Source organism: Gracilinanus agilis, chromosome 4, assembly GCF_016433145.1.
Source record: "Gracilinanus agilis isolate LMUSP501 chromosome 4, AgileGrace, whole genome shotgun sequence".
Classification (NCBI taxonomy): domain Eukaryota; kingdom Metazoa; phylum Chordata; class Mammalia; order Didelphimorphia; family Didelphidae; genus Gracilinanus; species Gracilinanus agilis.
Genome location: NC_058133.1, coordinates 291380290 through 291398658, shown reverse-complemented (window position 1 = coordinate 291398658; position 18369 = coordinate 291380290). Strand labels below are relative to the sequence as shown.

Below are 18369 nucleotides of genomic sequence, written 5' to 3'. Positions count from 1 at the left end.
CACAGAGACTGATATACTGTGGTAAAATTGAATGTAATGGACCTCTGTACCAGCAGCAATACAATGACCCAGGACAATTCTGAGGGATTTATGGTAAAGACGCTACCCACATTCAGAGGAAGGACTGCAGGAGAGGAAACATATAAGAAAAACAACTGCTTGAACGCATGGGTCGGGGTGGACATGATTGAGGGTGTGGACTCGAAACTACCACACCAATGCAACTACCAACAATTTGGAAATTGGTCTTGTTCAAGGACACATGACAAAACTAGTGGAAACGCGCATCGGCCAAGGGTGGGGGGGGTGCGGGGGGGGGGGTTGAAGGGGAAACGTGGAGCATGAATCATGTAACCATGTCAAAAATGAATATTAATAAATGTTAAAAAAAAACTATTTTTGGACTTGAACAATGTAGGGGAAATTTTAAATCTCTTTATTTAAGTTATTAAGCTTTTTTATTATCCTTTCCATCCCTTCCTTCACTAATGAAAAAAGAAAAACAAAACCCATGTAACAAATAAAAATCAGAGTATGCACATTTATTATAGATTCACTTTCTTTTTTCTTTTCTCTTAAGTTGGCATAGGGAGAAATAGACAGGAAAGAAAATAAGGGTATGTTGAAAAATAAAATTAAATAAAAGATTAAAAAATATACAGCCACTTAAAGCCTTTTAAATAGAGATGCCAATATTGAAAAACATTACCCCAAAAAGGTCAAGGAACAAGGCTCTCCTAAAGCATTCTCAATAGAGAATAATTTATGTGAGAGCTTTCCTCCTTAAGAATGCTGTTTTCCTTTCCTCTAGAACTATTTGCGACCCTTCATTTTTTTCTGCATTCTTTCAGAGTTGGGACTATGCCTACTGATGTACTCAGTTAATAACAATAAGAAATCATGATAAAGCGGTTTCTTAGAGGAATGTACCTCTTGAAAAAGGGCCCAGTATATTTCAGGACACCAAGTTATACTTTCATACCTTTAGAGAATTTCCCATAAAGAGACTCAGCTACTATAACAAAATGCTTTCTCACACCAGAAAGTTTATGGGTTTCAATTTGGCTCACTAAACTATCACTAATAGTGGTCAGTAGTAAGGAGAAATAAAAACACTATAGACCTATCTCTTATTCTTACTAGTTGTATGACCGTAAAGTCAGTCATTTCATCTTAATGAGCCATGGTTTCCTTATTGGAAAATGGAAATAAGAATACCTCTAGGTATAGAAAGGCAACATAGTATAGTATATAATAAGTTAGTGGTAATGGCAGCTAAATGGCATAAGATACAAAATACTTGTCTCAGACTTAAGAATATGTTACAAATCTATTTTAATTCCTCTTCAGTTGTGTTACCCTGAGTAAGTCCCTTAATTTCTTTCTACTTTAGATTCCTCTTCTCTAAAATGGAGAAAATGACATAACCTACTCCACAAATATATTGTGAGGATCCAATGAGATGATATACATAAAAATTCTGCAAGCCCTATTATGGTATATAAATGCTAAGTTTCATCATTGTTATTGTTATCATAAGCTTTAAAATCAGAAATTCCTGGGTTCAAGTCTTATCTTGGACACATTCTCACTACCCCAGGGAATTGTAAGACTATAAATTACAAAGAATATCTTTATAATTGGAAAGTAGCAACTTCCACACTGGGAAATCCTAATGCTTATGAAATCATAAGAATGGAAATCCAGTCACCCCACCCCATACCCCAAAGGCCTCTAATACCTATTTCATGGGGTTATTGGAATGAATGAAATAGAGGAAGGGAAGCTAAGATGGTTGAGTATAGGAAGCAACCATATGAACATTCCCAACATTCCACTCCAAACATGAAGAAGAGTTTTTACACTGGAAGAGAAAATGGCAGGGTGTCTGGTAAAGTTTGAATTTCACTCTTATCAGGATTGGTTCAAAAAGAGAATGACATACACACTCATATGGACGTAGAAATCTTACCTAACAAGGAAATAGGAGAGGAAGGAGATAAGAGAAAGGGGAAGCTAGTAGAAGAGAGAGTAAATTAAGAGAAGCAGTGGTCAGAAGCCAAAAAGACTTTTGAGGAAGGATAGGGGAGAGAGAGAGAGAGACAGAAAGAGAGAGATAAGGAAAAACAAAAAACACACTTGTAATAATGAGACACACAGAATGTGACTAGACACAGGTACTAGAGCAGATTAGTAGATAGTAGCATAGATAATGAAATAATATCAAAACTAAACATATATACGTCAAATGGCATAGCATGCAAATTATTAAAGAAAATTTAAATGAGTTACAGAAGAAAACAGACACTAAAACTATATAAAACTATACTGGCAGGGGACATCAACTAATCCCTCTCAGAACTAGATACATCTAGCCATAAAATAAATAAGAATTTAAGGATATCAATGTATTAGAAAAGCCAAATATGAGACCTCTAGAGAAAATGGAATGGAAATACAAGGGAGAAAATCTTTTTCTCAGATGTCCATGGCACCTTCACAAAAATGGATCATATAATAAGGTGTACAAAGCTGACATAAAAATGCAGAAAGGTAATGATATTAAATGGATCATTTTCCAGATCATAATTTTTTTAAATCACATTCAATAAAGGGCTATGAAGATAGCTTAGAAATTAATTGGAAACTAGATGTTCTAATCCTAAAGAATAAATGGGTTAAAGAATAAATCCTAGAAATAATCAATAATTTCATGATAGCATACCAAAATGTGTGACATTTAATTAAAGCAGTATTTAGGGGGAAATTAATATCTCTGAAAGTTTATATCAATAAAATAGAGAAAGAACACATCACTGAATTGGATATACAGTTAAAAAAACTAGTAAAAGAATATAAGTCCCCAATTAGACACCACTTTGGAAATCCTGAAAAAACAAAGGATAGATTAATAAAATTAAAAGAAAAAATGAATTAGTTGATAAAACTAGTAGTTGGCTATAAGAAAAATAAAACAAAATAGAAAAAAAAACATTGCTTAATTTGATTTTTAAAAAAAGAAGAAAACCAATACCAACATTAAAATTGAAAAGGATGGAAGTATCACCAATGAAAAAGAAATTAAAGCAATTATTAAGAGCTATTTTGACCAATTATATGCCAATCAATCTTACAATTAAGTGAAATAGATGAATATTCATAGAAATATAAATTGCTCAGATTCACAGAAGAAATAGAATACTTAAACAATTCTTTATAAATAATAAAAATGAAGTTGAATGAGCCAGAAATGTGTTCTCTCAGAAAAAATCCCCAGTACCAGATGGATTTACAACTGAATTCTACCAAATATTTAGAGAACAATTAACTCCCATACTATATAATTAATTGGAAAAAATGTGCAAAGAATTAGCTCAACCTTTTATGACACAAATACAGTGCTAATACATAAAGCAAAATTTGAGGAAGAAAATTATGGACCAATTTTCCTAATAAATATTGATGTAAAATTTTTGAATAAAATACTAGCAAAGAGACTACAGAAATATATCAAAAAGATCATACCCTATGACCAAGTAGGATTTATGCTAGGAAGTGAGAGTTAGTTCAATTTTAAGAAAAATATTAGCATAATTCACTGTATCAACAATTAAAAAAAACAAGAAAAATGTACTTGTTTCAATAGATGCAAAAAAAAAGCTTTTGACAAAATATAACACCCATTCCTTTTTAAAAAAATTAGAAAGAATAGGAATAAATGAGGTTTGCTCTAAAATTATAATTAGTATATGTAAAACCATCAGCAAGCATTATTTGTAATAGGAATAATCTAGGAGCCTTCCCAATAAGATCACAGGTGAAGCAAGGATGTCCATCATCACCCCTACTAGTCAATATTGTTCTAGAAATACTAACTATAAAAATAAGACAAGAAAAAGAAACTGAAGAAACTAAAATAGGTAATGAAAAAATGAAACTACAATTCCTTGCAGATACATTATGACATAATTTTTAAAAAATCATAGAAAATCAACTAAAAAACTAATTGAAACAATTAACAACTTTAGCAAAGTTGTAATATATAAAATAAATCAACATCAACATTTCTATCTATTAAGAACAAAGTCCAGAAGCAAGAGATAGGGGGGTCTACCTGCCAAAACAAATCCAGAACTCTCATGAACAAACAAAAATATTTTCACACCAAGAAAGACAACTTTAAAGAATTGGAAAAATATTAATGGCTCAAGGATAGATTGAGCCAGTATAATAAAAAATGTTGATTCTTTCTCATTAATTTACTTATTCAGTGCCCTACCAATCAAACTACCAAAAAATTATAGAAAGAATAATAACAAAATTCATCTGGAAGAGCAAAATGTCAAGAATATTAAAAGAAGCAATAAAAAATATGAAAGAAAGTGGCCTTACAGTACCAGATCTCAAAATGTCTTATAAAACAGTAATAAGGAAAGCAATATAGTACTGGCTTAGAAATAGAGAATACAAAGTTAACCAAGAAGTAACTTTTCTATTCAAAACAGTTGGGCCATTATTGGTTTATAAGAGTTTACTTTCTTCTATATAAAGCATTTTGTGAATCTTAGAATGCTATATAATGTTATCATGGAAGCATATTATTATTAATTAGAAATATTAGAAAGGTTTTTGTGATATCACTGTTTCTATATTACACAGCTTCCAAAGGATTTAAATAATTTTTTCATTTTTTAAATCAAGTCTATTATTTTGTTGGTAAAGGCAACTCCTCTAACACTGCAAGTCAGCATCTACTCTACAACTTACAACTTATAAAATTGCCTGTTTAAATAATTTCCTGAGAGTCACACAGTTAATGTATGACAGAGAAAAGTCTTGAACCCAAATCTCTCTGGCTCCAAGGCTGACTCTATTCACCTCACCATATTTCATGCATTCACTGGCTTTTAGCCCCTACTTTCACCTCACTTATCTCTACACAACTGTCTTTTGTTCACTTCCTTCAGAAATACTTTCTCCCAAGAATCCACTTTATCTTGACTTCCCATTGTTATTAACTTAACACACTAGAAGTCACAGTACAAGCTCTGAAAGAATTGGAGAAGAAAATGAAGGGCATGAAATACGTCTAGAGAAAGGAAAGGAAAACATTTTCTTCTTGGGGTGTAAAGCTTTCCCATTAATAATTCTCTATTGAGAATGTTTTAGAAGAGCTCTAAATAAAATTCAAGAGGCTTGGTCCTTGCTCTTATAAGAAGGTTAATTGTATTTATTTTTCTGTAAGATGATTCTTCTTAAGTGTGGATCTGACCATGTCATTTGTCTATGAACCCCTTTGGTTCTCTATCTAAATTCTTTTCTTTGGCATATAAAGCTCTCCATGACCTGGCCCCATCTTTTACCCCCTTCTACACTATCAACCTGCTAAAATGACGTACTTTTATGTTTCTCTAATATGACATTTCCTTTCTTGAATTCTTGCATTTCCATTTGTTGTCCAGCCTCCAGGCCTGGAATGCTCCACCCCCTCAGCTCAGATCCTTAGTTTTCCTGACTGCTATCATTTGTAAAGCACAGTACCTGGCACATTAATAATATTGTAATTATTTAATTTAATAATTTAATTAATAACACTAATATTAATTAATAATGATTTGAATTATTAATTTATTATTAATTTATTAAATCATTAATAATGATTTAATTAAATTTAAATCATTTTATTATATTTAAATCATTAAATCATAAAATTAAATCATTAATAATGATTTAAAAATGCTTGCCCCTTTCTCCTTTCTCCCCACTTTCAAAATTCAGCTCTAGGGGGCAGCTGGGTAGCTCAGTGGAGTGAGAGTCAGGCCTAGAGACAGGAGGTCCTAGGTTCAAACCCGGCCTCAGCCACTTCCCAGCTGTGTGACCCTGGGCAAGTCACTTGACCCCCATTGCCCACCCTTACCACTCTTCCACCTATGAGACAATACACCGAAGTACAAGGGTTTAAAAAAAAACAAACTCAGCTCTAGTCCCACCTATTATTAGTCTATATATATATATATAACTTCTACCTACCCAGTCATTTGCAAGTTGTCTCTTCCATTAGAATGCAAGTTCCTTATGCCCAAAGGGATTTAAAAGAATTTTTGCCCTTTGATCCAGCCATACCACTGCTGTGTTTTTACCCCCAAAGAGATAATAAGGGAAAAGACTTCTACAAAAATACTTATAACTGCACTCTTGTAGTGGCAAAAAATTGGAAAATGAGGGGATGGCCTTTGGTTGGGAAATGGCTGAATAAATTGTGATATCTGATGGTGATGGAATACTATTGTCCTATAAGAAATAATGAACTGAATGAATTCCATGTGTGATAATTAGATTAAGTCTACACTGCCCATCTTTAGATTTAATCACCAAAGGTAAGAGTACCTTCCAATTCTGGGAAGTCCTTACTCATGTGTGCTAGAGTAAGTAACCAATCAGAATCAATGGACCTCCCCCTAAGCTTTCTATGAGAAAGTGTCTATTGTGATTGGACACACAGGCTAGGGGAAGGCACTGGAAGTGATATATATGTGGCCTTTCCAAGGAGGGGAGAGGGAGTGAGGCTGTGGCTGGTTTGGTGAAGGGGACCTGAGGGAGCTTTGCTGGTTCATGACCAAGACTGTTCCACATGGGTAAGTTAGGCTGACTCTCTTTCTCTTCCCTTGGCATTTCTGGAGGCTCTACCCTCAGGGAGGCCTCTCTTGCCTCTCTAATTGTAAAAGGCCTTGTGGCTAGAAGCCTTGTTTAATTAACCTCTGTGCCCCTCTGCTGGACCTCTAAATCCTTAAGGCCAGAGTTTCTCTCTCTCAGTTTCCCTACCTTCAAACTTCCTAACTATAAATAAATAAATCACCATAAAAGTCAATTTTGACTTGATATTATTCCTTAATTGGGGAAATTTCCCCTGACGACCACCTTTTAATATATTGAACCCATAAAACCCCTATTTCTCCCTTACACATATGTACTGGAAAGACCTCCAAGAATTGATGCAGAGTGAAAGGAGCAGGTCCAGGAAAACATTATACACAGAGACTGATACACTGTGGTACAATCGAATATAACGGACTTCTCTACTAGCAGCAATACAATGACCCAGGACAATTCTGAGGGACTTACAAGAAAGAAAACTATCCACATCCAGAGAAAGAACTGTGGGAGTAGAAACACAGAAGAAAAACAACTGTTTGATCCACATAGTTCAATGGGGATAAGTTTGGGGATGTAAACTGTAAATGATCACCCTAGTGCAATTATCAATAATATGGAAATAGGTCTTGATCAATGATACATGTAAAACCCAGTGGAATTGCTCATTGGCTATGAGAGAGGCGGAGTTGGAGGGGAGGGAAAGAACATGGATCATGTAACCATGGAAAAACATTCAAAACTAATTAATTAATTTTTTCAATTAAAAAAAGAATGCAAGTTCCTTCAGAGCAGACACTGTTTTTGTTTTTATTTTTGCCTTTCTTTATGTCACTAGCACAAAGTCTGATAAAAAATAAGTGCTCATTAAATGCTTGTTGACTTTGTGGAGGAAGGACACCTATTCCTTTTAGATGAAGAGAAGAGGTCCTCCCTTTTCTTATTCCCAGGTAAATAAATCTAGTCCAACTCGGATTAATCAGAATTGACTATATGATAAAATCACGTTCTCTCTCTCTCTCTCTCTCTCTCTCTCTCTGTGTGTGTGTGTGTCTCTGTCTCTGTCTCTCTAACACACACACACACACACACACACACACATACACACACACACACACACAAAACAGTCTTGAATCCCAAATTAGCTCCTTTATTCACTGACACGTTATCTCATAAAAATAAATCAAATGCCCATTAGCATATCTTACCCTATCTTGATTTTCTGCAAGACAACTTAAAAGATGTCTAGACTACACCATAGCAAGAAGTTGTAAAGTATGATGGATAAATCACAAGATTTAAGGAGTTAGAAGGAATATTAGAAAGCATTTTGTCTAAATAAGTTCCTTGAAGGAGAAGATACTTTCTCATTTTTGTCTTTGTCCTCAGGATCTAGAAGCATGCCTGGCAGATAATAAGAGTCTAATAAATGCTTGTTGAAATGAATGGATTCCATAATTTTGCAAATCATATATGGGTCCATCTCAATGGTTACACTTCAAATTCATGGCCAAGCAATAGTTAGAAGTCTTGCTTCTATTATGACATACATTCAGTGAATCACAACACCAAAGATTTTAACAGATTTCACTGATTTTTGAGTTATCTCAGAGAATTTGAATGGACAAAATGGCTATCTTTATGTCATTTAGCTATAGACATTCAGTTACGTTATATAGGTAGAAGAAGGAGCTGTCTGTGAAGTGTGGTTTGGGAGAATCTGGGCTGGGCTAGGTGGGTATCCAGTGTGTGGGTGGGTATAGGTGGATAGATAGATTTAAGACTAAGATCAGGTTGGGCACAAAAGAGAAACCTGGACCACTTCACAATTTTGTTTAGACTTAATTCTGGTATAGTAAAATGATTTCCCCTAAGTCAGAGTTATTTGAAACAAAAGTGACTAGAATTTTGTTGTATTCCCCCTCAATAAAATTTTCTTTCTTTGATACTGTAGTCAGTTTTTGCTTCGTATACTGCCTCTGGTTTCTATATTATTTATATGCAATAATCTTTAATTTCTAGTCACACTTCAATGTTTTGTATAATACATGGTTTATGCCCTATTATCTCCTTTCCCATTTACCTTTTAGCTTTTTTTAAAATTTATTTTCTGTTTTAGGAAAGGTCATTTTGGAAACAAGAATTAGGCATCATTTGGAACCTGGGAAGTAAACAGGTGTTGCTGGAATTCAATTATGTCATGAAAAGCTTATAAAAGAAATTTGTTTTCCTCACCCATTATCTCTAGTATTGACGTTTTCAATTAATTCTGGGCGAACAAGGCATATGTGCTGGGAGCATCGCCACTGCTGGCCTGAGCATGTGCTAAAAAGATATAAGAAATACAAATGAGAATTAACCCCAGAGCAATAAGCACATTTCAAAATAAGTAGCAAAAATGATGCATTATTATTACAAAAATGCATTTCTTGGATTGATTTTAGTACTCTGGCTATTGGCCTCTTACTGAAAATAAACAAATTTAACTGACTATAATAGAATACCACTAGATGTGCCTGTATTACTATTTTATCTTTTTTACTCTAATATACTACTTCATCTGACTTTAGGGACAGGTGAGAAGAAAAAGTGTTTTTGTATGCTCCTATTGTATTTTATAAACTCTTCTTTGGCACAAGTTCTTTTACATTCAATTGTAAGTATCTGCTGGTCACTCATTTTAATGATAGTGCCTTCAACCATGGAAATTCCTTGAATAATCACAAAATCTCTTTCCCTTTATTCTAGTCAGACTTTTAGAAATGACAGGGAATATCCACTATTTCAAGTTCCTTAGTACATACTGCAAGTCCACGAACCTGGCTTCCATCCATTTCCAATCTCTATGCAAAAAATGCATACTCAAAGTTCATCAGTCACACACACACACAAACACACACACATGCAATTGTTTCATCATTCTGCATAATATTTTATAGAATACCCCTGCTTCTACTCCTTCCTTTATATTCACTGGTGTGCTTGAGCCATGCTGGCTTCAGAAGTCATACTGACTTCAAAAGTCAATTGTTAAATTTTCATTGTGAACATCACTTTGGAGATGAGATAATCACATAATGCTACAAGTGAGGAATTGATTTATTGTTTTGTTGATTATCCAAACGTAATAAAGTGATGAAGAAAATATAAAGAAATCAGCTTATACTTAAAAGTGTGTACTACATTCATTTTGGAGAGCTGGTTGATAAACATTTATCAACACACTCATTCTTCTAACATTGTCTATGCCTCATATGTCCTTCCCCATCGCTCTTCATAAAAATTCTACCTATAGCTGAAAGCTCAGCTCAGAAGCTACATTTTCCCTATGATCTTTTCAACCAGAAGTGGCATCTTCCTCCTTTGAACTATAATAGCACTATATTTCTACCTTCTTTATAGATTGAATACTTCATATGTTTTATGATAGTTACTTTTGTAGTTGTCTTATCCCCTTCAGTAGATTGTAAGCTACTGGAGGACAAACACTTGGCTTATTCAATTTAATAAATCCTTATTATGTTATGCAATGTACACAGAGGGTGCGATGGTAAATGTTTAACGACTAGATCTCCTGCAGTGGAAGTGGGGAAGGGAAGACAGTATGAATGCCACACTTTTTGAGTTTAATTTGCATTACAATTTTCTCTGAAGGTTTCTTAAGTCACTAAAGGAATAAATAAAGCCTTGATTTGCAGTATTTACCAATTTCCAAGGTAGAAATGTTCACACTGAAAATTTAACAATTGGAGATGGCTTCAATATGTCCCCATCTAAACATTTTAAATATCTAGTAAAAGTTGAATTTAAATAGAATAAAGATTACATACTTGCAACCCTACTATAAGTCAATCAATTTGATGATGAGATTTTAATTAAATTTTGTAACCAAGACTTGACTTCTGTGTCCTACTGTGTATTAATGTTTAAATGCCATCTTGTTAAATTTTGAACACCATTTTTTGTTTTTCTTAGCAGAAATCAAGTTAAAACATTTGCTTTTAGAGAATAGGAACATTAAATAGTGGTTTAAATGCATATGTATTTTGATAGGCAATATTCATAAAAATCAAAGTGGGCTGAAAAGAAAGATAAAAACTGTCTTAATCATTTTTAACATTATCCTTCTTTGTTTAAATAAGGAATAGTTTCATAATTCATAATATTATTGATAGACAGTGGAAGAGAAAAGAAGAGAAAGGAAAGGAAAAGAAAAGAAAATCACCACAAAAAATAATTTACTTTTAGGCTCTTAAAATCATTACCAGCTATTGCAGTTTTCTTTAATTACAGATCCTTCTCCATAATGTTGACCATCTCTGAGGCAACCTGCCAACATAATGTACAAATAAGTAAGGGAAAAATACTAAATTCAGTTCAAGTGCATTAACACAAGTATATTATAATTTTAATTGGTTTTATACAATATGGACACATTGGTACCAGTTTGATGAAGGGAATTTCTAATTTGGCACAGTCCATATATTGAATTCCAAAGAAATTCTTAGTACTATAGTTGGGATGGCAAACATATAGTAGGTATGCCACAAATAGCACACTAAGACCTCTCTGTGGGTACACCTGATGGCCATTGAGGTAGCACAGAGTTCCTTACTAGAAAGCCAGAATGGGTCTGGGTAAGGCTGCTTCCCTCTCCCTCTCCAAAGGTGCCTGAGGACATTTCTCATATCACCCTCCCCTTTGCCCAGCCCCAGTGGGAGTGCTTCTTCCCCCCCTCATCTAGGATAAAGGGGAAGGGACAACACTCAGTCTCTGGTAGGATGTGGCATGGCAGTTAGTCTCTTTGGGGGGGGGATGGCACTCCATCTCTAAAAGGTTTACCATCACTGTACTACAGTCTTTAAAAATGTATATTATGTCCCTTGGAAGATAATTCCATAATTTAGAAAAATAAGATTATTACATGATTTAATCATGAACCATTCTCATTAAAAAACCAATATGTTTAGGGGCAGCTGGGTAGCTCAGTGGATTGAGAGCCAGGCCTAGAGACAGGAGGTCCTAGGTTCAAATCTGGCCTCAGACACTTCCCAACTGTGTGACCCTGGGCAAGTCACTTGACCCCCATTGCCTACCCTTACCAATCTTCCACCTATAAGTCAATACACAGAAGTTAAGAGTTTAAAAAAAAACCAATATGTTTAAGCAAATAAGTTAAAAGGAATCTAAGTTGGATGCTGATAGTTCTTTTTTAGAATTCCTTTTTTTTTTTTTAAACCCTTGTACTTCGGTGTATTGTCTCATAGGTGGAAGAGTGGTAAGGGTGGGCAATGGGGGTCAAGTGACTTGCCCAGGGTCACACAGCTGGGAAGTGGCTGAGGCCGGGTTTGAACCTAGGACCTCCTGTCTCTAGGCATGGCTCTCACTCCACTGAGCTACCCAGCTGCCCCCTGATAGTTCTTTTTTAAAGAAAAATGAAAACATAAACTATGCTTAGGTAGCTATAACATTATTCTGTAAACATGGCAGACTTGCATTGTTTCTGGTTAAAATATAAAATAATGTTAACTAGTTCATTTAAAAATGAAAATAAAATAATCTCTGAGATTTCTCTCAGAAGAAAGCTTTTATGCAGTAGAAAAAATTGCATACTCCCATCTACATTCCTTTTGAAAAATCTGATTTCAATTTATTACAACTAAAAATGTCTTAAATTGTCAACTGAAAATGGTCAATAACCTTGTCCAAGTATATGAGCTAAGTAGAGCAAGGGCACTTCAACATGATATCTGGAAAGTATCACTGCACAATTGATCAAACATCCATGCCACCATTCATGGTGAGCTTTCCAATGTCCACAAGCTCAGCTTACTCCTCCCTTCCCAAATAGATGATACTGTTCTAAGAAGCATGATCTATATTAGACAGAACAGATTTTCAGACATGTCCTTTGTATCGAATTAACACTTGGAAGATGATACTTATCTGTGATGAGAGGGTATGATTTATAAATCCTGTATAATTCCTATAGTGATGGTTCTTAGCAACACAAACTTTTTCTATTCATAGACACAACCATTGATCATAATGGGCAGAAGCTTTAAAATCTTTTCATAATCTTTGAGGAATTACCTTAAATATGTTAAACATATGTTTAAAAATTTTAGGAAGAATTTCTCACAATTATCCTATTTCAGTGATCATCATTTGCCCTTTAGGTCACTCAGTCCTAAATGATATTAATATTTTAAAACTCCATATCCCTGAAAACATTTATAAAGTACCTGATTATTATATGTCTGACTTTGTGCTTGTAATTGATTATACAAAAGCAAAAGTGACAGTTCTTGATCTGAGGGAATTTTTCCCACTAACAGAAATGATAATGTGTGAATATAAAGCCATGTACCTCTTTTTAAAACTATTTTGTGTGTAGAGATGTTGCTGTTCATCCTTAATTTTTGAAGACCAAAGACATCATGAACAAGGTGATGTCTTGATTTGTGCATTGAAATAAATTTAAGTGAAACAGTTACATAAAGTCATGAGCCTCGCTCTTTTCCCAGTCATCCAAGCCTAGTAGCAAGACAAAATTCAAGATGATTCTGATGATTTGAGTTGCAGTAGAAGATCTCATTGTCTTCCATGTCTGACCAAGCTCTAAGTGCTTCACAGTGCCTCCTTCTCCCACTTTCTTTGCCTTTATAATAAATTGTTCTCATCAGCTCCTTAAAAATTTCACATGCTTGGTGGAGATATTCCCCTAACTCATCAGCATGTTTGAGGCTTATCAAATACTTCCAACCAAGTTTAGCCCGTCTGCAGAGATGATTTTCCTGAGGTGTAGCTGCTGTGTATACTACAGTTTCTTGAAGCCATGGGTCAAAGCTGGCCCACAGATGGACACCAAAGGAGAAAAGCAGCCCCCCAAAAAAGCTTACCAAGTCTTCACACCAGAGGTACCAGTCTTCCCTGAATACTTTATACATGGTGTTTAGATAGATAAATAATATGTGTGTGTTTGAAGAGGTGTAGACATACCTAAATGTTAATTTTATAGTTATATTTTATGTATTTTAATATATAACTGTTGTCTCTGCCATTGGAAAGTCAGTTAATTGCCTATGCAGATATTAAATTCTTTGTACTTGTGTTCCCAGTGCCTCATGCAATGTCAGGCACATAGTACTCATTTACTGATTGAAGTTTGATTAATATAAAATATATATAAAGTAGATACAACCCAGGAAGGGAATGGGGGTAATAGAAAAGGTCTCACACAAAGGAGATGCAGAGTCTTTAAACTTCCAAATCCATATCTTCTTACACTGTCTTATACATTTTAGGAATGGAAGGGAAAGTAATAGAAGGGAAAGAAAGGAAAGAGAATGAAAGAGAGGAAGGGATAAGATAGGGACAGGAAGGGAGAAGAGATTAGAAACTAGTTCTCTGAAGAAGTAAGGGGCTATCGTTTTCTTCATTTCTCTTCCTACCAGTTGCATTTCATTGAGTTAAATGACAAAGTATTGCTGTAACCAAATTATATATTTAATTATATTCATTATAAATGTTTCTCACTTCAAAGGAGAAAAAATGGTTTCCTATAATTCTTTCCACATCATTCTATGCTGCCTGATGAATTGTTTGTTATATCCATCCGTATTACAAATTCAAAGGTTTTTAACGGGTTAAATTTGTCACACCAATTGTGCACTTAGACAAAAAACATAATTCTTGTCAATAGATTAAATTTATGGTTATGGAAAACTAAAGACAATTTCTACTTGTGTGACTTTTAAAATTTTCACAATAATTCAATCAGACATTTGAAGGAAATGGTTTGGGCCCTAAGTGGTGTGGGGGAAGATGAGAAAGTATACTTCCTCTTAAAGATCTGCTAGTCAATATGAATCTATCATTGCTCCCAAATTTTACTTCTTTTTATACAATTTCATTTGCAGCTTTATATTTGACATTTGAAGTTATCCAAATACTCAAGACTACCATCAGGTATGAAAAAAAGATAACATTTACTAGTCTAGAGACAGAAGGTAAAAAGACTTCACACAATTCTGTTCTTAAGACTATATTCATAGCATGCTGATTGAAAAAAGGTTTCTCAGAGTAAAGAAAAGTAAGGAAAATCAGTCAATTCTCAAAAGCTTGACAATTAAGAAATAACTATAAATAAAATTCTAGTGCCATAAAACCAAATATGACACTTTGGGAAGAAGTGTCTTTATATGTATTAATACAAATAACATACTATTGACTCTTTTGCTGAAGGTCAACCCTGGGCATTCTTTTAAAATGAAAGTACTGAGCTATTTTCTTCAGCAAACTGTAACTGCAGGTAAACATCTTCATCATCATTATCCTCATCAACCGAACAATGATAGTCCAATTTAAAAATTTTACATGAAATAAAATTATCCATTGTGCCACTTCCCTAAAGATCAGGACAGAAAAGAAAATGGTTATGTGAGATCCTGTTTACTGAGTTCAGGTGAAAATAAAGAGATTAAAAATTACTACTATCTTGTAAAATGGGTTTATAATCTCACATGGAGTCATAGAGCCAGAGCATGAAGGAACCCCAGAGGCCATCTAGTTCACCTTCCTCATTCTATAGATAAAGGATACTGAAGTTTGTAGAGTTAAGGTGATTTGTACAAGATCACATATTTGGCAAAATGAAAACTGGGATACAAGTCCTCTGAATAGCAACCCAGATCTCTTTATATTAGAACAATGCTTATAAATTCATTTTTGAAGAGTCCATATATAATAAACCAGTCTTTCTTAAGCACTTGAGCCTTCAACATCTTTTTAAATACCAATATAAATAGAACTGAAAATAAAATTTAAAATGTTAGAAAAAGGCATAATGAATATTGTTCTCTAAAATTTTAGCATAGAATATAATTAAATGTCTATTAGAATATAAACTAATTGAACAGCCCCAACTTTCAAACACCTGTGGGTAGGACAAGATATACAAGTGACAAAATAGATCCACCTGTGATTGATCCATCCCAGAGTGTGGTTGCAGATCTCTAGGAATCATCAGACTATTGGTCTGGGCTAGTTGGAGTGGTTCCTGAATGAAGAGAGTCACTTGTCCAATGTCTTGTTCCAGCACAGGAAAACAGAAATTCTTTTGTTCCACAAGTACCACATTTTTGCCAGAGAGCTAAATGATAGTATGTTTTTTGAAGAATATATGATACAAATGTTATTTCTAAAGTTTTATCTAATGGAGCACCAACTTTGATGGTGATGTTCATCGAGTTGTCATTCTCTACTTTCACAGTTCGTGGTGCAATGAGGCTAACAGTGACATCACACACTCCCATTAGTTTCAGAGAGAACAATAAAAAGAGGAGCTACCATCTTCTTAGCATAACTTTTATTTTCCTGTGATGGGTCAAGATATGGGACAATTTACTGAATTGGACCTGTGATTTCATTGGCATTGGGAACTCACAAGTAAGGAGGTTCCTTTCTAGTAATATAGATAACCTCTGATACTTCTATTCTAAAAGAGTTTTCTGATCCACTTAAATGTTTATGTATGATATATTCAGAAGCATATAGCTACTATGGAACAGAGTCAGGACTTGAATTTAGACTTTCCTGATTCAGAGATCTGTTTTCTATTAACTATGCTATATCATAAGAATAAGAATATAGAGGAAAACCCTTGGTGAAATATGAAAAGATGCAAAGTAAATTAATAAACAATATTTACAATTATATAAATGAAAAATAACATAAAATCAAAACTGAATAATATAATTATAATGGCTAATCTTATTCTCAAAGAAGAGAAAAACTGTACCTCCACAGATGAGGAAATCATAAGATCGTAGATTTTGAAGGGAGTAGGACCTCAGAAACCCATTTAGGCCAATTCCATTTTCCATAATAAGAAACTGAGGCCAAGTGGAATTAAGTGTTTTGCTTAATGTCACACAGTTGGTAAGCATCAAGGCTGTGTGTTGAACCCATGTCTTTCTACCATCAAGAATAACATGCCATCCATTATACCAAAAAGACTTCCAGGATACAATATTGCTTATATTGTCATACTGATTGGTGTATTCATTTTCATGAATTGTTTTTTTTCTCTTGGTATAAGGTCGAGAACGGGGAAGGATATATTTCAAAATGAAGGTGATAAAAAAAGAAAAGAATAATTAAAAAAAATAATACAGAATCTCTACCAATAGGTGTCACCATTCTGCTCTTAGCTAAGAGAACATATTCCAAAGTAGAGCAGCTAGACTTTGAAAGTGTCCATAGCCTGCATCTATAGACACCAATGTGTAAGGAGATCTACGTATGACCATCAAAACTGCTTAAAGTTCCATGTATTTAAGTAAATAAAACAAATTGTAACATTAATCTTTGGATTTGGATTTTTAACAGGCAAATACCCTACAGGTCATCTATTTCAAATCCTTCCTTTTATAGATGAGATACTTGAGGCCCCAAAATGTGAAGCAATTTGCTTAAGTTCATATAGCTCTTTAAGGAACATAATTGGGATTGGATGGTCCTCTATGACTACTGAACTACTGTTTCATCTAATTAGACCCTAATCAGAAATTTTTTAACATATAGGACAAGATGTCATGTTTCACATTTTGCAACTATTTAGAAGTACTGGACATGCAAGGATTGGGTAGGGAGAACAAGATGATCCCTGGAATATAGAAGCATAGAATTTAAGCTTGCACAGAATTTAGAACCCATCCAGTCCTACCCTTCAATCATTCATTCAGTCTCATGAACTTAAATGACTTGCCTAAGGATACTCAGATTGTTAGAAGGCTAAGTAAATTTATTTCAAGAAAAAATTCATTTTTACTTCCAAGATTTACACATGATTCCCATTCATATCAAAGGTTATATACACATGACCAAAATTATTAATTAAATGATTTTTTAAAAATTAATTACAGCAGATTTTTTATGATTCCCTTGTTTGCACTAGCATCACTGGAGACTTGGATGGTTCTGTGTAAAGAGCACTGACTCTTCAGTCAGAGGACCTGGATTCAAATCATACCTCAAATACTTAATATTTATATAATTTTGAGAAAATCACTTGGTACTCAGCTTCCTCTACAATGAAATGTGAGTGGGATTTGACCTCAGAGCTCAAAATCTATGATAATCTGCAAGAAAAATATCACAAAATGGTAGAGGAAAAGTTGTCAGAACACATTCATCAATTGAATATGCTTTCAAAATCATTTAATTTCAGGACTTCCAATGCTTTTAGACCAGAAAATTTTTGAGGAGGTATTCCAATTCAGACTAACTTGATTAAAGATAAATTTCAATAATAAAAGAATCAGAATAGATTTATTCACTCATTGATTTTCATTTTTTAAATTTACCTTTATCTTGCTTCTTTTATTTTTCTTCCTTTCAATTTATTTATTTAACCAGATGCATGATTTCTTCTATTTAAGAAAACTTCCTTGTGGAAAGTCTTTCACTAGAGATTCATAGAAATAATGCCTCTACAAGCATATTCTTAGAGAGTCACTTGGGGCAATAAAAGGTTAAGTTACTTGCCTGTGGTCACATAGCTAGGTGTCAGAGAGAGGCAAGGCATGCACCCAAATCTTCCTGATTGTGAGACTGGCCCTCTCTCTACTACCCTTTTCCCACAACAGGCTCTTCAGACATCCATGTATACCTCAAGGAGTCCTGACATTTGCCAACCATTCCATCGGTAGTAAT

At 34.1% G+C, this 18369-nt stretch overlaps 1 protein-coding gene across 2 annotated transcripts in view; it reads right to left on the bottom strand.

Annotated features, from left to right (window-relative positions):
• The window catches only part of TINAG (tubulointerstitial nephritis antigen), a 175110-nt gene that overhangs the window by 156234 nt on the left and 507 nt on the right, over window positions 1-18369 (bottom strand). Inside the window, exons 2-4 of one of the 2 annotated variants that reach the window (XM_044675883.1) lie at window positions 15691-15712; window positions 10917-10982; window positions 8887-8976 (exon numbers count right to left, since the gene is read on the bottom strand). In XM_044675883.1, coding sequence (XP_044531818.1) covers window positions 8887-8976; window positions 10917-10982; window positions 15691-15712 — 178 coding nt within the window. The remainder of the gene's footprint in view (window positions 1-8886; window positions 8977-10916; window positions 10983-15690; window positions 15713-18369) is intronic. The other variant, XM_044675882.1, reaches the window with a different exon arrangement.